The sequence below is a fragment of the Pecten maximus genome, chromosome 13, assembly GCF_902652985.1.
Source record: "Pecten maximus chromosome 13, xPecMax1.1, whole genome shotgun sequence".
Classification (NCBI taxonomy): domain Eukaryota; kingdom Metazoa; phylum Mollusca; class Bivalvia; order Pectinida; family Pectinidae; genus Pecten; species Pecten maximus.
The window spans coordinates 7,363,127-7,385,197 of NC_047027.1; the positions used below are offsets into that span (position 1 = coordinate 7,363,127).

The following is a 22,071-nucleotide window of genomic DNA, read 5'->3' on the forward strand; positions in this document are numbered from 1 at the left end:
TTGCTTGTTGAACTATTGATTTTGTTTGTAGACTTTTGATTTTGTTTGTTGAACTATTGATTGTGTTTGTTGAACTATTGATTTTGTTTGTTGAACTATTGATTGTGTTTGTTGAACTATTGATTTTGTTTGTTGATCTATTGATTTTGTTTGTTGAACTATTGATTTTTGCTTGTTGAACTATTGATTTTGTTAGTTGAACTATTGATTTTGTTGGTTGACCTATTGATTTTTGCTTGTTGACTATTGATTTTGACTATGATTTTTGTTGACCTATTGATTTTTGTTGTTGAACCTATTGATTTATGTTTGTTGAAACCTATTGATTTTGCTTTGTTGAACCTATTGATTTTGTTTGTTGAAACCATTGATTTTGTTTGTTGAACTATTGATTTTGTTTGTTGAACTATTGATTTTGTTTGTTGAACCATTGATTTTGTTTGTTGAACTATTGATTTTGCTTGTTGAACTATTGATTTTGTTTGTTGAACTATTGATTTTGTTTGTTGAACTATTGATTTTGTTTGTTGAACCATTGATTTTGTTTGTTGAACTATTGATTTTGCTTGTTGAACTATTGATTTTGTTTGTTGAACTATTGATGATGTTTGTTGAACCATTGATTTTGTTTGTTGAACTATTGATTTTGTTTGTTGAACTATTGATTTTGTTTGTTGAACCATTGATTTTGTTTGTTGAACTATTCATTTTGTTTGTTGAACTATTCATTTTGTTTGTTGAACTATTCATTTTGTTTTGTTATTTTTTTACTGGTATGACTAATTCAATAGATCTTATTGAACCTTGTATATTTATTCGTCATTTGCCAATTATTACTGTAAATCACTTAGATTTTGCGAATGCTTTATTTCGCGAGCTCACCTCTTCAGACACAATCTCGAATACATAGTCTCGGAAACGCTGATCTAGAGATATCTTTAAATTCGCAAATGATGAGCTATTAGAGATACGGAATCTACAAGACTCCAATATCGGTAACTGATAGCTTGGTCGTCATTAAATGTGTTATTGTCGTACGAATAATCTCGAAAGATTTGAATTCGTCAATAACTCTAAGCGAGTATTGAAGCGAAAATAAAATACGCGCGAAATATAAGTGATCTACATTAAAACAATTAAATAAGGTTGTAAATATATTTTCCATTAATTATATCAATCAGTTATTTTACGTGAATATGTCGCTTATAATAATCATAATCAATGTATTTCTTTGAATCAGAGAACACCGATGCTAACTCGTAATGCGCTAGTGCAGATATATGCACATGGACTTTCGGCAAATATCTGAGTGGCATGTAGTTTATATGATATGTTTAAAATAATCAAATAATTGCTGTAGTTGTATTATGTGTGTATTATGTGTGAGCGACATGTGTATGTAATTGTAATTAATATATATGAATGAGTAATCTCTCATCAACGGTTGTAGATGTATGATTTAATATCTATAATTCACAAAATGTCCATCTATTACTTAAGCCACTGTCGTAGAGACTTGATATAGGCCTTGCATGTTATTCAATCCCATTGACTGTAATAATCTTTGTCAATAAAATTTGTTGAAATGAAATGAAAATCAACTCGCTATTCTAATTCAGAGTCGATAAAATGACGACAAGACGGGAATAAAATAAAAATTATGATCAAAATCTAAAAAATGCTGGTCGATTATCTCATCTTGCATAAAATATGGAACAGCTTGAATGTTTTAGAGACGAGGTCATCTTTCATATTCATTCTACTTTACAAACATATTAAATTACAGATGTTCATCAGATACACTTCATATTGTCTAAAACTGCTTTACAGTCGATTTGTGTCACATAATCCCTCCAGGAGAAGGAACAGCTGGGTGTTATATTGTCTGTGGTATTGTAAACAAATGATGGTGACATTTTATATCGCGGACTTGGTATGTATTATTATATGGGGACATATCGAACGGCCGTCAAATTTTATGATAGTTTGATACTGAGTTAATACGATATTAAATTAAACGATTGACGGCGAATAAACATAATTCAAAGTTTGGGATTCAGGTGTTGAATTAAACTATCGATGTCGAATGATCAGCATTCAAAGTTTGGGAATTAGGAGGAAAGCATTTTATAATAATACGATACTAAATTAAACTATCAATGTCGAATGACCAGCATTCAAAGTTTGGGATTCAGGAGGCAAACATTTTATAATAATACGATATTAAATTAAACTATCTATTCTATAACGGGGCAGTCTCCTCATCTTGGATGACCTATTTTCAGGTGTCGGGGTTTACAATGGCTGATTTTTATAAGTTTTATATGTTTCATGTATATAATTATCTATTTATCTTTTTAGAAAAGCTGATGAGATTTCCCACACACTTTTATGAATTTCCGCATACAGTATTCACATGTTCTTACCTAAAAAGCAATGTAAACCAGCGTGTGAGGGGGTATTGAGACTCTTCTGCTTAAAACTCACATTTGTCACTTTTTGTTAATCCATATCGAACTGTCTCTATCTGTGAGATGTATCGAGCTGTATCAGAGTATGAATAACCAAGGTGTTTGTTAATTAATATCGAACTGTTCCTATCTGTGAGATGTATCGAGCTGTATCAGAGTATGAATAACCAAGGTGTTTGTTAATTAATCTCGAACTGTTCCTATCTGTGAGATGTATCGAGCTGTATCAGAGTATGAATAACCAAGGTGTTTGTTAATTAATATCGAACTGTTCCTATCTGTGAGATGTATCGAGCTGTATCAGAGTATGAATAACCAAGGTGTTTGTTAATTAATATCGAACTGTTCCTATCTGTGAGATGTATCGAGCTGTATCAGAGTATGAATAACCAAGGTGTTTGTTAATTAATCTCGAACTGTTCCTATCTGTGAGATGTATCGAGCTGTATCAGAGTATGAATAACCAAGGTGTTTGTTAATTAATATCGAACTGTTCCTATCTGTGAGATGTATCGAGCTGTATCAGAGTATGAATAACCAAGGTGTTTGTTAACTAATCTCGAACTGTTCCTATCTGTGAGATGTGTCGAGGCTGTATCAGAGTATGAATAACCAAGGTGTTTGTTAATTAATCTCGAACTGTTCCTATCTGTGAGATGTATCGAGCTGTATCAGAGTATGAATAACCAAGGTGTTTGTTAATTAATCTCGAACTGTTCCTATCTGTGAGATGTGTCGAGCTGTATCAGAGTATGAATAACTACGTTAATTCCTCTCGATATGTCACCTTGTCCTTAGATAATACATACTGCCCTAGTATAGATTATATAGATTCCAGGTATGCATTACATAGTAAGCCATAAATGTAATGCTATTATTGGAGAATAAAAAATACAAAGATGCCCAACTATCACAATGACGCCACTAAAAAAACCACAACCTCAATAATATTGACATATGTAAAGATACACGCAGGACGCCATCTGGCTCAAGACATCTGTTTGTGTCGGGCGTCTAGAAGGATCTTCCTCATCTGCCTGCATCGTTTCAGCAGTCTTAATCTGCATTGGATACATCAGAATCCTTTCTCCTTCTTATTTATTCTGCAATACGGCACTACAGGTGACGTGAGTGTATCGTCTGGATTAAGAGGCCAGGGAAACTTCACCATCATCATCATCATCATCACCTCTTGTAAGAGACTACAACTATTGTCACGGTTTGTCTTTGGTGGACGCATCAGTTCTCTTCCTTCTCAGGAGTACATTATGTTCTCAACTACATTTGGCTGTCATTGTCATAGAGGCGAACAAAATAACTAATCATCCGATATCTGTCTCCAATTATTGTCGAGTGTCGTGATCTAGGAAGGATGTAGGAACCAGCGATGGTGGTAAGTATGCATTTTATAGGTTTTGGTTTGTTTTTGTTTAACGTCCTATATTAACAGCCAGGGTCATTTAAGGACGTGCCAGGTTTTGGTGGTGGGGGAAAGCCGGAGTACCCGGAGAAAAACCACCGGCCTACGGTCAGTACCTGGCAACTGCCCCACGTAGGTTTCGAACTCGCAACCCAGAGGTGGAGGGCTAGTGATAAAGTGTCGGCACACCTTAACCACTCGGCCACCGCGGCCCCCTGTATTTTATAGGTTTTGTAACTTTTGTTCTTGTATTTGCTGTTACACTGCATACTGCATTTAATTTTAAATTGATAAAGTGGTATCGGCTTAGAAAAATACTTATGTATTTAATGATTTTTCTATCTCCATTGTAAAAGCGAGTTAATTCCCCTTTCCTTTTGTTTAGGCCCATTTTCCTTCATTCCACCATCATGTTCAGAATAAAAACAATTTAACTTACTGACTCAGTGTTTTCATTGTACCGCATAAAGATACATACATTCTTTACATCATGTATATAATACATACAGAACTCTATATTCTATAATTGTTTATATTTATTTTTGATAGTGCAGTACGTTTTGAGGGAGGTTGTGTATCCAAACATCTAGGGTCTCGTGTGCCTTTGTCTAGTTTTTGTTTTAAGAATTGTATGGCCGACAATCGGATAAGGAAAGTATGTACTTAACCTTGATATATGAGTGTCTAAATCGTACCAATATGATGCTAATCTAAAATAAGCTTTACCTGATATTTAATGTTATATGTTCCCAGGTCCCAAAGGTGGTTCGCAGCTGGTGCAAAGTTTCTGTGGCTGGAGGGATACTTATTTACGCTATAATTCTGATCCATCTACACTTCGAGTTAAGTATGATATTTTTCATGAATTTATTGACTTCAAACTCAACTCATGGACGTGCTCCTGTATGTGAAACAATGTGTCAAATTTGTATACGAGCCTTCCTCGGGTTTCTTGTTGTAATCACATATGCGAAAACGAGACAATTTCTGTGTTCTAAACATTGGATTTATTCAAAGCACTTTCGGGAATACGGGCACTGAATGTTTTATTGTAATGAATTGGCTAACACAATGTCTCGAACACTGTCCAATTTAAAAGACATTCATCGGAAATATTTCCCAATAGACTATTGTTAACTATGATACAGTTGATAGTAGAATTTCCGCAAACATTTTGACATCTCTCTCATCTAGTTTTCGACTAAACAACGTAATAAATATGATGAGACTATCTGGATATATGAATTCATTATTTTGTCACCTATTAAGCGCCACGACATGGCAGAGTTAGCGATCACGTGACAGCGAAGACACGAGCCCGCCAATTGATAATTCTGTCCCATCCCAGGAGTGGGTCGTCCTTGACCGGGGATATATTACAACATGCTACTCAGTCGTTCTATGTGTTTGAGCCGCTCCACGCCCTGGAGAATATGTTGTTCCAGAATATCACATCAATGAGGCTACTCAACGGAAATACGGTGTTAGTATACCTGATGTATCATAGTTTTATGTGTATTTATAGTATTTCTTTACAAATGTAATAATGTGCATCCTAATTCCCAACTAATAGGGGTAAAATATATTTTATTAAGATACTTAATAGGAAACAAATATGGGATCGCCCACATGAATAATGATCATATTTTCGAAACAGAAACACCATGCACCTTCGGATGTTAATGGCCGATTGCATCACTTCTAAAACTGTAACTGTTTGTAGCTAACTTACTTCCCTTTATAATATACGGGAGCATTGAGACAACTATCTATCCACTCAGATCCTACGGCTGTTTTTCTTATCTTTTATATTAAACTTATTTTGATTAATTTGATCTTTTATAGGGTAATTCTTCGTTTGGATACAATTTAGGTCGTACAAATTAAACTTGCTGGAAAATATTTATTTTTTCCAGGTAGTAAAAGTTACATTAATAAGGATTTTTTAATCTCATGATCAACCAAAGTTATTCGAGAAGTAAGTCTTGAAAATTCTGCAGTATCACTAATTTCCGCAAAGACTTACGGTATTTGTATATGATACGCCTTTTTTGGTACATTTTGGCGTTAATTTCATTACATGTTAGCACAGACACTCACATAATCATCGTTCGGGCACAGATTCCATCAATAGCAATTTTGCATTTTTTCTGATGTCCGAACAATGATGACTTCCGAATTGATCATTGTCTTATGTATTTGCGATGTGTGGTATATGTTTATATCACATGAGTCAGACGTTTATCCTTGTGTATGGAAGATGCCATGTCATATAGAGCTTTTTTTCCCACAAAAATCTATATCACAAATCTTATTACCATTGATCTGTACGACAACAGATTTGTGTATTGAACGATGAGTAAACAGATGTTGACAAGTAATTGTTGTATGATATACGCCCACATTGTTATGTATCATTGTTAGGCCGTTATTGTCAGAGTGGGGGCTGTTCATATTGATATAGAAATGACAATTATTTTATTACAATTATTCCCAACCATTAGCTACCTATTGATAACATAAAATAATATCTAATAGAAAATGTCAATATTGTAAATGTAATTACCTGTTTTTACAAATAAATTGGATACCTGTTTCCGTTCATCATCTACCATACTGTTGACGTATTGATTTTGGCGCACTCAAATTTTACATGAACAATCATTTTACCTAAAGGCTCAATTAAGAATTGGCGCATCAAATTTCCGTTAAAATAAAATAAAGAAAGTGCATTTAGCGCAATGCTTCCGTCGCAAAAAAAAAAAAAAAAAAAATAATAAAACAAAACAAAAACAAAAAGACGCTTACATAAAATTAGCGCTAAAATGAAATAACTGCTAAAAATATTACCACTAAAATGAGATTATCACTAAAATGAAATTGTCATGAAAACAATATTACGGCTAAAAAGATTGCCGCTAAAATAAGATCTCCATTAAAACAAGGTTACCTTAAGAATAAGGTTGCCGCTAAAATAAGATCTCCATTAAAACAGTAATATATTGTAATGCTATGATGGATGATATGGTTATGTACCAAGTTTGTTATTATTGTTCGTTATATCTATCTTTGCTAATGACTAAGTCATTTATCTTCATTTCTTTGTGAAACATATTGATTGGGAAGTTAATAATTGTTTGCTGATTTCATTCACCCGTTTTACGTGTATTTTATTTCGATGCCTTGATTCCATATTATACACAACCGTAATTTGTTTGAGAATCTCTATTTCTATCACAATATGTGGGTGTTATTTGGTCTGGTTATCGGTGGCTACAGGCAGACCTAGAATCATTACTCTTCACATACTCTCATTTTCTGATTTCTCGCTATTTCCATTTTGAGCTATGAAATTTTCCCTTAGGATCTTTTCACACAGAATGATGTTTTGAGTTTTGTAGACATCGTTCAACCTACATAACATATTTGTCGTTAAGTCTGTTAAACGGATGTATCTTTAGTTCCTTTGGACGAAATAAAAAATCTAGCTCAAACATTTTTGCAAGGTATTTGAATATCCTTGAAGCCTATCTCATAGTAAATCATAAATTTTCATTTTGAACTGGGTTTTTTTTAGGAAACTTTATCTAATATCAAATTAATTTCAATTTTATTGAAACACTGTTTCAAAAACACACAAAAAATATTCACAAATAATTAAAAATAAATGACATGTAATTTACGATAGGTAGTATCAGCATTTATAGTTGTGTTAAGAAATACTTTGTTTATTTTTTATTGCACAGACGGATAGCCCACACCAACTTTATCTCGAGGTCTTTGGAGATTCTGGAGGCCTACATGACTTGTAACTTCAGGTCTCTACACTACAGGTTTCTCATTGATGGGCTACACTTAATGAGCCACAAACACATCCCCTTCCTAACCTGCGTAGACAAGGTTTCCAAGAGTACTACCAACACAGAACACTGTGTGAATACGTGTCTGGCACTACTGGAAACAGCGTGTCAGACCTCCAGTTTTATAGTGATAAAGACAGTCAGGATGGCTATGGCGGACTTGGTCAGCCTAATGGTCAGATACTCTACTTTACATCTTCTTCACTTGGTAAGGGACCCGCGGGCAGTGCTGTACTCAAAAAGTAAGTCAGTTATCATCAATTCTACCATGTTTGCTATGCAACGCCAGTTTTGATTGGTTTAAAACCATGTATTATTTTCCAATAATACACGCTCGTGCCAATAATACACGCTCGTGAGTCACGGCTGTTACAATTTTATATATCTAAAATTCACCCGTTTTTTAAAAGGTTACTATAGCAGAGTGGGCTAATGGGTTAGTCTTTTAATACATTTTTATCACGACGCGAGTTCGAATCCTACGGAGGCCCCCCTCTTTTTTCTTTTCTTTTTTTTTTTTTTTTTTTAATTTTCAAAATCAATGCCATATGATAGATGCTTTTGATCGTAGTACTGTATTGCCTGTATATTTCATCAACAAATAATGCAATACTCAAGAAATAAATTACAAGGTTTTCTCGAGGTTTCTTCTGTTTTTTCTATTAGAAAGAGGTCGATCTCAGAACTAAACAGTACATGGTAGAATAGAAATAATCAACTTTGACTCGTGTATTGTTGCAGGATATACAACGAGGACGAGGATATTTTGCAATTAAATTAATAACGAAGGTCGCAGGATATTTGGCAATTTTAATTAATAACTCAGGCCTGCGGCCTTCGTTATTAATTTAATTGCAAAATATCCTCGTCCTCGTTGTATATCCTGCAACAATACACTAATCATCGTTAATTATTTCTTAATTAACCTGTGCTGTTTTTGTTGTCTATTCTTAAAACAACAACGTCACATTCCATACATAAAAATTGTAAAAATAGATATATTAAATATGCATATATTACCATTATTACCATTCATTTAGGTAATATACTAGATTGTCCTCTAGGATGTCTAAATGACATCATTTTGAATAATTCAGAAGTTGGGATATACGTATATTGTGGCTTCTCTATGCTATGTTTAGACAACATTCATATCATGATTCTACAACATTGCATAATATCTCATATCATTAGGAAATGTACTAACTGGAAAACAAATTTGACTCCCTAGTATAGGGAATATGGGCGACACTTGCCCAACGTAAGGACCTGACCTCAATCACCTTATCTAAATCCTTACCGGCTATTCCGTTTACACGTTGATAGTTTGTTGTTAGTTTTTGTGCAAATTCACTCTCAGTCTTTTCAATTTGCTTTTATGAGGGATAGATAATCAACAATATACCGAAGCAAAAATCATTGTATCGAAACACGTTAAAGGACTTGCACAACTAACTTAGCAATTCTGCTGCTGTTTCTCCTGAACCAAATCTTCAATGAAGTTCTGTTTCTTAAGTTTGTAGCTAATTTGTGAGTAATTAACGTATGGGATAGGTATTTTCTACATACGAGAATAACGAGTTATATCTGATGATTTAGAACAAAATTATATACGCCTACTGTAAGTGTCCGGGTTACTGTCTTTCGTGTACCCATTTGCTATTTTATACCATGAAACCTATACATCAACATTATTTCTCAGGTAGCGAACACTTTCAGCTTTAATTGCATATTTTTATATCATCTTAACTTCAAATGAGCGATTGATGGGTTGGAATCACCAGTAATAACGAATAGTCACATAGCTAATTGTGTGAGTCTTTAACGATATCTAGTGTCTATTTCTGAATTGGCATAGAATACTGCAATCAGCATATTTTTTATTAGAAACATATCAATATATATCAATTTCCGTTAGATATGTGTTAATTTTTATTATATGAGTTTCAGCATTGCTATATATACATCTTGCACACACACACATATATATATATATGTTTATTTCTATTCTCTCAGGTAAGTTTCATCACTGTTATATATATACATCTTACATATATTTCTTTTTTTTCTATTCTCTCAGGTAAGTTTCATCACTGTTATATATATACATCTTACATATATTTCTTTTTTTCTATTCTCTCAGGTAAGTTTCATCACTGTTATATATATACATCTTACATATATTTCTTTTTTTCTATTCTCTCAGGTAAGTTTCATCACTGTTATATATACATCTTACATATATTTGTTTATTATATTATCCAGGTAAATTCGGCGTCGCCCTTGGTATAAACACACATATAAAGGCTAAAGCCGAGTGTGACTCTCTACTTCGCGACATAAACAACACAATGATATATAGGGAACGCTTCCCCTCCAGAGTGGAAACTTTATATTACGAGACTTTGGCGGCCCGGCCATTGGAGACTTCCGAGGCGTTATACAAACAATACGGGTTGATATTCACAGAGGAAATTCGATATCACATCTACACTGTCACCAGTGCCGGACGTGAATCAAAGTGTTCATCATTTAACGGGTTGTGTCTGGAAAGTAGCAATTCCTCCAAAAATTCCAACCTGTGGAAAAGACAACTAAGCCGAAAGATGATCGCCATCATAGACCGGAGTTGTAACACTTTGTACACAGAGACTAACTATTTCTATAATCGTATGTCAGTAAGGAGAAACTAATTAGAAATGTTTGTTAATGTCTTAATTTAAACATTTCAGTATAAATTGCATTTTCTGCTCTAAATGTTTGCGTGACAATAAATAGAAATGTGTGCAATATCGAGTGTTACGACATGTATTGCACGGGAGATAACTCTAACTTTTACTTTGTCTCAATGAAGAGCGTTTGATTTTCAGCTTAGTCAAATTCACAGATTGGATTTTTTTCTTCATATAAATCTTGATCGGAGGGCATTTAATTATATTTAGTTATCATTTCTATGTTTACATACATTTTTTTGTAACTCTATAAATCGTTATTTGTTTTCAAAATGTTTCGTTTATTAAGATAGCTTGACATTTGGATTTACATGTATGCGCAAAACATCATTGGCTCCCATATTATTTTAATTTTTCACTGTTAAGACTTTTGTAGAAGAAATCAAATCTACAATAATATCACAAATGACAACAAAACAAGACCTTTATTAGAAAGTGATTGAATTCATAATGCTCCCTGAGTTATATTGATTATCCGCAATAACTTGACAAGCTTTATCTCCTGTGTCATCTCAGCACGTGGTGTACATGTAAAATTGTTCTCAAAATAGAACGCATTCATCATAATGTATTAGTTGTTTATGGATTAAATTGAAAATATGTTTATGGTGTCATGTTGATGTTATGGAGTCATAGTGCAAAATATATGGAATGCAAAACTCTTTATAAACTGCGAAGCGATGATGATGGAATTATACACTGGCTTTTGCGTGTTATGCCTCCATAAATCCATATGATGTAATCAATTGTACACAATCCTTCTGGACAGCTTCCTTTATTGATGGCCTTTTTTTCTCTGAGAAATACTTTCGTCACTGTATTAGCCAATCAGAACCGCCGTTACAAAAAGCGACGCCATTTTTTTTACGTTATGAGATGTTAACATAATTCGTTAAGGCAGAGGATATTATGACTTGCCGCGTGTAAACACATTAACACAATGCGTTATCGAGTGTTTTGCTGTGTTCCAAATGATATACGTATCCTTAAACTACATTGGTTGAAGAACAAATGTTGTTTTTCTTTGTTTTTCTTTTTATAGCTTTGTTTCATTTGTCCTTGGAGTGTTTGTACTTGGGTGTCTTTTGTTTAACCCTTTAAGACTGCAGATAGTTGACGCCTCTGTAGGACTTCAGTCCCCGATAATTGTAGCAAAGTTACGTTTGACACAATTTGAATAATGATACCGTTCAGAATATATACATGCATTCAATAAAAGGGCAATTGCAGCACCCCATCCAGATTTTTGACATTTCCTTCGTCCTGTTTCGAGTTTCTTCCGTCGCCCGTCGATAATGTATGCCCCTTCCATCATAGACGTTTCATGAAGGGAAGAAACAGCTATATGATGTCACCAACATCACAGACGAGTCCTGGAGGGAAGAAACAGCTATATGATGTCCCCATCATCACAGACGAGTCATGGAAGGAAGAAACAACTATATGATGTCCCCATCATCACAGACGAGTCATGGAAGGAAGAAACAGCTATATGATGTCCCCATCATCACAGACGAGTCATGGAAGGAAGAAACAACTATATGATGTCCCTAACAACACTTTAAAGTTTTAAATGGCTGAAACAGATGTGTGATGGTATTAAGTTTATTTTGGTCTCTACTGGATATAACTCTCAGTTTGTACTGGAACATGGCAATGACTTTTATATCTTTTTTCACACTAATTCACTGGCTAACCGTGCCGTATCGTTCGTGATTGACATGGATGACAATGTTTCGTAAGTGTTAAAGTTTAGTTAGGAAATGTCCGTTTTTCTACGGTTCGTATTATGAGTATTTTATCGTAAGCTACGTGTATTACAATGTACACCTTTAATTGTTGGTGTATGAAATTGATTTGAAGCGGTCTCAATTGCAGTAAGAGTTGTCTGCCTTCTGACACTATGTACACACATGTTCTGCCTGCATGTTAAATTCGGTAAATCGTCAGACTTAAACGTCTTGATATCTAAAACAATGGTTATTTGGTACGTGAAATCAGTTAAAGCAATACAATGTAGAAGTGTTGGTCTAAGTTACCGGTAGGGAGTGCTCACATGGTTTACTGACCAATCTTTCTCTTCAGAGAAAAAGTCCAAGTCAAGATCGAAAATGATATGTTTGTTTAAATCATTTTCTTCAAATAAATACTAATAACAAATGATCCGATGATCCAATGATCACTTCGGTTGTTTATTTTTGCAAGGTTATTTTTTCAAAGGCAGATCCTCGCATAACCATAGTAGCAATCGACTGTGTTATCCAATATTATATGTTTTGTTGTGTTATGATTATCTAGCGCTGTAGTGATGCCGAAAAGTGATTTGATTGTTTTTATTACATTAGTTTTTCGTTGTTTTGATATTTTTTTTTATTCCCAATGTTTTCAATTTTCGTTTTGTTAATATGAAATATAGAAAAAAAAACATGTGTTACATCTTTGTTATATTCAGATTCGAGGGGTACTGATAATGATTTTCATTTCATTCTGGGATTTGGTGACAGTTATTAAGTGAATTTGTGATTTTGATTTAAAATGTGTTCACCGGATTTTATCTTATTGAAGGTTAACACACAACCAGCCCCAAAAATCTGTATCACTGTTTGCTCTTTGTTAAAATATCATTAAAATAATATTATTGAATTTGATTTACAATAGATGGCGTTAAGGCTGCTATAGATCAGAGCGTTTTATGATTGATACATATGACTGAATGACGGTTACTGTTGATCTGTCTGTAGATCGAGGGACTATTCAGATGGCAAATTAATAAAAACAGAGGTCAAGTCTTTAAGTTTATGTTCTCTTGTTTTGATAGTTATATTCTGATCCCGTAATGTTCTACATAGACTTTTAGATAGATACAAATTGTCCTTTTAATTAATACGGTATTGGTTCCTTCGTTTCGTTTAATGTGCTCTGTAAATGGTACTCAATTCCAAATCGAAATTTATTAATTATGGTGATATAATAGGCCCCGAATGGACATCTTTGGATAATGTTGCTATGTTGTTAAGTATTTCGCTGGCTTCCTTAGTTCTGGATCCGCGTTCAGTCCCTGTCATCCAAGACAATTCGCAGATGTATCTATCGTTTTTATCGCTATAAGAATATAACGTTACTGTTCCTTTACGTGTCGTATCAGATGAGAATTATTATTATTATATTGTCTTTTAACATAAAAGAAGGTACTTGTATTGTTTATATTAACTTGAAATGTATACACCTGTGCTTTGTAAACTATTGTAGCAATGCGTTGTAAAAGTGCATTTCTTAAATAACACCATTAATAAGAAAACAAAGCATTATGTTATGCACATTAAAAGTTGAATCTTGTAATTGCTTAGTGATGATAACCATGTGTGTATGTTTAATGAAATCCTTTGTGAATCTTTTGTTTTTCGTTCCAGAAATGTGTAACCATAACATTATTACAAAGTTGAGAAATTTTGTTTACGTAGTCTGAACGACCGTTTGTGCAATACAAACGTTTAGGCTAATCATTGCTCAAAATTCGGTCAGGATAAAGTTTAGTCGGTCAGGTAAAAGTCTGTTCAGTCTTGTAAAAATTTGTTCGGTCTGGTAAAAGTTTAGTCTGACTGGTTAATGTTTAGTCGGACTGGCAAATAGTTTGTTCGGTCTTATTTACAGGTTTTTTTTTCGGTCTCGTAGGTATGTCATGGTCGTCATACTCAATATAAAGTAAAGAATTTTGCACTTCACCTTATATTTACCTCCCAAAACTTGTTTTCATATACGCGTTAACAAAAATCACATACCATTTGTGTTATGGCATGTGGTGTAACACATTTGAAAACGAATAAGAAATTAATTTTAAATTGTTCAAACAAGAATGATTTTAGCATTCAAAATTATCTATATCGATATAATCAAGGGGTTTATTCTCCGATGTTTTAACGTGAATGGTATATTTTTTTCATAGATCTCAACACTTTAGTTCAACAGCCTCCTGAGTCTTTGACGGACGAAACTGGTGTTTGTTAAATGTTACAGTCATTGATTCATATTACGTTATTACTCAATCCATCTACATGTATAAAGATTGTACAATAGACCCGCAGGATATTAGTGTTAAAGTAGAGAGTGAGAGTATAGGTCACCTTACTAGCTCAGAATTTCTTTATGTCTGGTTGTAGGATGTTTGCTTGAGAGCGAAAAGTCGATAGTTCGAACCACAGCGTGGGGAGGGTATTTTTCATTACTCCGTCCTATTACAGAGTTGTTACCGTCGACTAATCCACGTAAAAGTTAAAGGATACCGAAAGGTTTCCTTGGAGCTAAAGAGCCTGGTTTGTGGTTGTCGTCGGAGGCGAAGACTTTGTGAAGAAGGAAGTAGCAGTACTCCTTCCTTTTAGATACAGTAGAGCCAACATGGACTAAAATGTACTATACAAAATCAGGGACCTATTATTGTGACATCCACATGTGTCCTTTGTGTGGAATTTGTGACTGGTTTCCTGTATATATATATAGGGGCCGCGGTGGCTGAGTGGTTAAGGTGTCCCGACTCTTTATCACTAGCCCTCCACCTCTAGGTTGCGAGTTCGAAATCTACGTGGGGCAGTTGCCAGGTACTGACCGTAGGCCGGTGATTTTTCTCCGGATACTCCGGCTTTCCTCCACCTCCAAAACCTGGCACGTCCTTAAATGACCCTGGCTGTTAATAGGACGTTAAACAAAAACAAACCAGAACCTGTATGTATATAGATAAGAATGAAATGACAACAACAACAAATACTAACAACACGTAAACTTCAAGTGCTCTTTTATTGTGTCTCTGTATACTGATAGTTTATATACAGTTTTATAATATATATATATATCTGATATATTCTCTATGTATATTGTCTATCATTATACATAAACAATATATACTGGCGTACGTAATGACTATATAGATATGACAATACAATATATGGGTCAACATTAGGATCTGTGGCTCGGCGTATCACACCCTCAAATCCATATGATTGACAATTGTGACAAGTAGGAACGTTTCACACCCTCAAATCCATGTAATTGACAATGGAGACTGGTAGAGATTTGTCTTAACCTCATACCTGTGACACACATGTAGTTAAATTAATTATACGATATTATGACTTACCTAGTCATATGCATATATAACTGAATTTTAGACGACTGTATACCGCCAAGCTTTCGTCCAATGATGGCTTCACTTCCCACCTTGTTTTACAATTTGATATCGCTACATTTGTGTATTTATCGCTGTATAGAGCGACTATATTCCAGTGTTACAGTTTCATTAAAATAATGTTATAAATGAGACTTTCTCCTTAAAGGGCGAAAATGATGAAAATAAATAGAGGCGAAAACTAAAAGACCGCGAAAGTTAAACGGTAAAAAGTATAGAAAGTAATTGTAAAACAACGTGTACAGTGCACATAGTTAATTTAAGTAAAAATACTTCTTTGTTCCTAGGAAATAGGAGTTGTAATTAATGCAGGTAAACTAACTTTGTTCCCAGTAGAAATATTGACAAATCCAGTGTAATTATTTTAACATGAGTTCCTCTGAAAATGATAAAACACTGTTTTTTCCCTCCATTATCAGAATTTTATTTTCGATTTATGTTTTCTTTAATCCGATAATCATTACGATTTTTGTTTGTATACTACAGTTGATACAAATTATGCCAATGTTATATTCTACTTTTATTATTAGATTTCTGGTTTCCGATAATCAGTTAAACTATCAACTTTTTATAAATGGATGTGTTGGATCATTTTGAAAACAACACATTCTTTCCTGATTAAGAAATGAAAATGGTATATTTGTTGGATCAGATGAATGTGGCTTTCGCTAAAATAGATATAACAAAATCAACAAATATTGCATCCCAATAGTAATCACAGTTAAAAAAGAAATAAAAACAACTTTGGTTGTACACAATGATACCTATTCCAAGTCCTCAACTTGCTGATAGTTTCAAATCCGACAGAAATAATACAAATTAACTTACATTTTGTTAAAGCGTAATAAAATAAATCAACACGTCTTACTTCAGTTCTCTCAGATCTGTCTGTAAGAAGCTTTGATATGTCACACTATGTTTACGGCAGTTGATAAAACGAATCAAAAATCAGAAAGTGTGCGGAAATCTTTAGATAAGATTTACTGTAATGTCCGATTGTCATACCTCTAACAAAAAACTGTTTTTGTCACATTCATTTTATTGACTATGGAATATTTTTAGTTAAAGTCGATAGTGACCTTTTTATCTCAAAGTTGACCTGTCCCGAATAAACAGTAGGCATACTTATTTCTCTCCTCAGTAATTACCCGACAGTTGTATTTTGTTATAGTGGTAAGTATTCTCTAAGTTCTGAGGAAGACAGCGTGTATTACCCTTGATATATGATGAGATCAAAAGTATCGACATTAAACAGTCTTTTTTATGTTTTTAGAGCCAGTGGACGAATATAATTATAGGGTATAATTAATTAATCCCTGTGTAAACCTTTTGATAACTGTGACCTCTTTAACAGATTCGTTTGTGTAAAATTATATAAATTATGTAAATGTTAAATGGTTGTTTTCTAAACAAAATATAACATTAGAACAATATGTATTTGTGATAATTCGGTGATTGTCACTAAAGCAGAAGAAAGGAAACTTGTAACAAAACAATTATCACACAATGATAAGGTACGTATATCTTTTTATTTCAACTTGTAACGCTAACTTTGTGAGAACCTGTCAGCGGCAGGCGCATTACTGTAACAGGTTGTTGCTTCAGATAACTAATACTTTCACTACAAATGAAATGTTTGTGCTGCAAACCAAAATTGAGTAAACAAAAGTAACCATTACATTTCAATATCAGTCTGTATCACTAACAACTACTTATATCCTTCTATATTCCTGCTATAGAGCGACTACTGTCCAGTGTTACAGTTTCATTAAAATAATGTTATAAAAACTTATGTGAAACATAAATTCCTAATATATTATGTATTCTATTCTGCTTATAACTTACTGCATCTTTATACAAATCAACTTCTATGCGATTTTTTTTTCCATTTTGGCGAACACATTATATCGTATTAACAATAACCAAATTCTACATAAAATTTACATACACAATATCATTTTACTTTATAAAGGTCGAGGCAATATCATAAACATATATTATCACGTCGATCACAGTACATCGATGATAAATACATAATTCAATGGAATATTGTTGATATGGAAAACTGAAATCCAGGGATACTATTAGGCAGCATTTCTCAAAACACAATATCTGACTTATATTTTAATCCATTTAAAATAAAAATATTAAGTTGGGAATAAATGAAAGGAATTCAAGATCACGTGATAACAGGGAAATATGTCATATGGCGTCATGATACGAATATGTTAGATGACGTCATAATACTGCAAGATAGTGAGGTCTATATAATTGACCTTTGAAATGTGAATACATATGTATGTAACACGTATACAGTTACAACGTAATGTAAGTTTTGTTGGGCATCAATGTTTAATTACTTTCATCTTTCAAAATGTATCCAAAGGAATCAAAACTTTGTTCTACATTCTGAATTAGTTGTTTTATGGGACGTTTCTTGAATATAATAATATATGAACAATAATACAGATAATTTCCAATAACTAAAACGGACTAGGATGATTGCACGTTTTAGCTATGATGTGACGTATATCAATATTATAGTTTTCATCAATCATTTGGCAAAATGTATACAGTAATCGTCATCAATGAAGTAGAAACAAAGACAGCCCGTCAAGAACACATGTTTTTCCCTTGTAATTTTCAAATATATTTGAATTGTACTTTCATTATTATGTCAGTAATACTTGTTGTTTTTGCGTTAGAGTAACGATCTTGTTTAAAATCTCTATATCATGTATTCTCTTTTTTGTTCCTATTTCAAATTTTATACTTAAAGGCGAAATAAATTAACAAATGAATAGATGAATATCAATAAATAACTAGATAAATAATAAATAACATAACTTTTTCTTCCATAACATGATAAAGGCAAAAGGACAATAAACCATCAATAGATTTGTGTTATATTATCAGATTTATCGGTAATCTAGATACGATTACTCGCAATATGAGTATCATATCCTTTACTTGTAGATGCATAAGCCGATATATAAGAGCATTTATCATAATGATCTGTGCCTACTATTTCAAACCTAGGTGTTATATACTTGTCTTAACTTCACTGGATCTATGCCACTTAAATTAAACATAATTCATTAGAGCTTCAGAAATAAGAAAAAAACAAATAAAGACATTTTTCTGAGTATAAATATATCTGTGTGTTTCTTTAAACATAAGTGATATTTAAACAGTTAACTATATCTAAAAACTGTCCATCCTGAAAAACTGTCCATCCTGAAAAACAAACTGTCCATCCTGAAAAACAAACTGTCCATCCTGAAAAACAAACTGTCCATCCTGAAAAACTGTCCATCCTGAAAAGGAAGTGTCTGTATTATGAGGACAATGTCCATCATATGGATATATTGGTATCACCATTAAAACTGCCGATATTAAAGCCATAATTCGTTGGTGGATTTGTCTAGTAGATAGCATTTCGATATTTTTTTCAGGGTTTGAATTGCCGATCGAGCGGAAGCAGAAGGTATTGGGTCAAAGGTGTTCCTTCAACATCGGTGCTAATACATATGTCGAACACGATTTAATGTAATTTGTTCTCTTTCTGAAATAAATGCAGTATTTACTTTATTGGAACTGAAATGTCCATCCAAATAGCAACGTTCAAGCGTCGATAAAGAGTACGAAACTAAAGAGTACGAAACTAAAGCCCCTCTGAAATTAACCTTATGTTATTTAATTGGGATTCAAGGTTATATAAAACCAGATATCAACGGTCCTCTTGTGTCGTACAAAGTAACATTTTCAAACTATTGAACATGTAAAGGACAGTATTTCATTTAGTGACACATATTCAGTCTTTTAATAAATAATGATGAAACATTTCCTCATGATGGTATGGTAACATACACTGCGAGAACAGTAAACATTTTCATCATTATCGAAGTAAAACGAGTTAAATAAATGTGATATTTTTTTTATCTTTGATAAAATTATCAAACTATGTTTGGTGATGATGTAGTCAACAACAGACATCACGTGACAGAATAAACATAAAACAGAAAATCACGTGACAGGATGAACATAAAACATTTTAAATTACACATGTAGAGACATGTCTTTCTTTACACACAGACACACATTTGCTCCATATCATATGGTTTACACCAATCGCTAGCACTTTTCTGTGAGAATTTTCCTGAAAGCTTTCCTAAATTCCGGGTTAAATATTGTATAGATAACTGGGTTAAGGAAACTGTTGATATAACCCAGCCAGACAAAAGAACTAAACAAGAAATTGTCTATATTACACATAGGACTACTAAATAGTTCATATCGAATACATATGGCGTTGATTATATTGATGGTGAAGAACGGTACCCAGCAGAACAGGAACACACCTGTAAAGAGAGAGAAAATATATTTGGTAAAATTACATTTATGACTGAAAATGTCACTATTTTAATGAGATAATTTTTTACTATTCATATTAATTATATTTGCCACCGTTTTAATGAGATTTGTTAATTTGGTCACTTTGACAATGAGTTACATTTGTCTTCATTTTAATGACTTCTATTTTTTCGGTATGTTAATTACTTCTGTTTTTAACTATTTGGATGAGTTTAATTTGTTACTATTCTCATGGGCCCAATTTTTCGTTATTTTAATGAGTTAGGATTGTCAAAATTATAATCAGCTCACTATTAACTAATGACTTTTTTGTAAATATTTGAATGAGTTTATTCGTAATTATCAAATTATGTTTATTTGACACTATTTATTTATTACCTTAACTAGATTTATTTGTCACTATTTTAATGAATGATATGTTCTGCTGTATTATAAAATGAGAAGCATTAAAAGATGCTTCATTTCCTTGAAAGTCTGTGGTATAATAGTGAGAATAAGATCTACTAAAATGAAACATGACAATTTCTTATAATTTGAACAGTGTTATTGATGTAGAGGTCACTATTTCAATGAAATAATACACCTGCCTCAATTTACTGAGTTCTATTTGCCACCATTTTGATGTGTTTCATTTATTTTGTTATTATTGTGATGAGTAATATATGTTGCTATTTTAATTAGTTGTCTGATTTTAATGCATTTTATGAGCTGCTATTTTCGAAGATAGAGTAAAATCGCGATAAAGATTTTAAAAAATAATCCATTTTATCTAAAGTCTTCGGTGTGATACTCAAATTATGAACTATTGAAATCAAATATTTAATCGGGTTTAATTTAGATGAAATTTGTTTGTGGTATTAGATATGGCAAACATTATCAGAATAGAGGGTTACACTGAATTATCTGAAGAGGTAAAACATCTGAAACAAAAATCAGGATAATCACATTTTACTTTGGTATGATTATTACAGTCCTTAGTACCGTGTTTTTATAAGATCATTACTTAGTAGCGTCTGGGTGTTTTCATAAGATCATTACTTACCTAATACAATGGCTAGCGTTTTTGTGGCTTTCTTTTCTCGTTTCGATGAGGATTTTTCTTTTCTTTTTCGGCTCGTGCGCATGTGGAAGTTAAATTTTGCTCCCCCTTTCTTTTCCTTTCTGCGATGGGGGAGGCCTTTCCTACCTGGGGACCTAATACAAACATTGTCATCACCAGCTTGATCTATTACCACTCTTTGTATCGGCGTACCGAACTTTGTCTCATTTTCTGTACACAAAGTCGTATTACATGTACCATTTCCGTTTCCGCCAATTTGCACCTCCACCTCACGCACGGCTACGCGGTTGACAATTAATGCCCCACTTCCTTTTTCGTCGCCATTATCATCGTCTATATCGATTTCACCGTCGCTCACCGGTGTTTTTGGCACATTGTCATCTTCGTTGAATCTTTCACTTGACTGGGAGTCAGTGTTTGTGCCCACATTTGTGACTGATACGTCATCTGATTCTGTTATAGGAATGGACAGTTTCGCTTGATTGTTTTTGTTGTTTGTGTTATAAGTGGCGAGCTTACCGTTATCCACACTTTTGGCCAGACCGGTTGTAACGGTTGGCTCAATTTTAATAGCTGTCACGGTCGCTGGGTTGGCTATTACGTTGGTAGATGATGTTTCATGCTTCATTTGTCGAGCTTTCTTTGATCTCGCTTGTGCACGTGTCCTCAGGTGAAGTACGCGATATATCCTCCAGTACAGAAATATCATTATTAGTGACGGGATATAAAATGATCCCATTGAGGAGTATATGAGGAAATCCGCATTAAAGAACGTACAATATCCGGGCTTCCTTAATTCAGAATAATTAACACCTAATGCTATAGGTGCTGCTATGGCAACAGATATAACCCAGCACAAGGCTAACGTCATAAACACACGTTTGGAATTTTTATGTTTGGCGTATTTTATTGGTTGTGTAACAGCTATGAATCTGAAATATGAAAAAAATATAATAGATAGATAAATTAAAATAAAGA

General features: G+C 33.3%; 2 protein-coding genes across 2 annotated transcripts in view; one reads left to right on the forward strand and one right to left on the reverse strand.

Moving 5' to 3' along the window:
• The first annotated feature begins 3,439 nt into the window (after nucleotides 1-3,439).
• On the forward strand, nucleotides 3,440-13,272 carry LOC117340861 (carbohydrate sulfotransferase 4-like). Its single transcript, XM_033902636.1, has 5 exons — nucleotides 3,440-3,864; nucleotides 4,645-4,738; nucleotides 5,161-5,374; nucleotides 7,638-7,993; nucleotides 10,017-13,272. The coding sequence occupies exons 1-5, from the start codon at nucleotides 3,859-3,861 to the stop codon at nucleotides 10,442-10,444; spliced, it is 1,098 nt and encodes a 365-aa protein (XP_033758527.1). The 5' UTR covers nucleotides 3,440-3,858; the 3' UTR covers nucleotides 10,445-13,272.
• Nucleotides 13,273-15,242: 1,970 nt separating this feature from the next.
• The window catches only part of LOC117340862 (D(2) dopamine receptor A-like), a 61,238-nt gene continuing 54,409 nt past the window's right edge, over nucleotides 15,243-22,071 (reverse strand). Inside the window, exons 3-4 of the mRNA XM_033902637.1 lie at nucleotides 21,076-22,025; nucleotides 15,243-20,020 (exon numbers count right to left, since the gene is read on the reverse strand). Coding sequence (XP_033758528.1) covers nucleotides 19,794-20,020; nucleotides 21,076-22,025 — 1,177 coding nt within the window. The 3' untranslated portion in view covers nucleotides 15,243-19,793. The remainder of the gene's footprint in view (nucleotides 20,021-21,075; nucleotides 22,026-22,071) is intronic.

Excerpts from the sequence above, each read along its gene's own strand:
- LOC117340861 (XM_033902636.1), top strand. Across the intron at positions 5,375-7,637 it reads CTACTCAACGGAAATACGGT|ACGGATAGCCCACACCAACT; the intron begins GTTAGTATACCT and ends TTTATTGCACAG. Across the intron at positions 7,994-10,016 it reads GGCAGTGCTGTACTCAAAAA|GTAAATTCGGCGTCGCCCTT; the intron begins GTAAGTCAGTTA and ends TATATTATCCAG.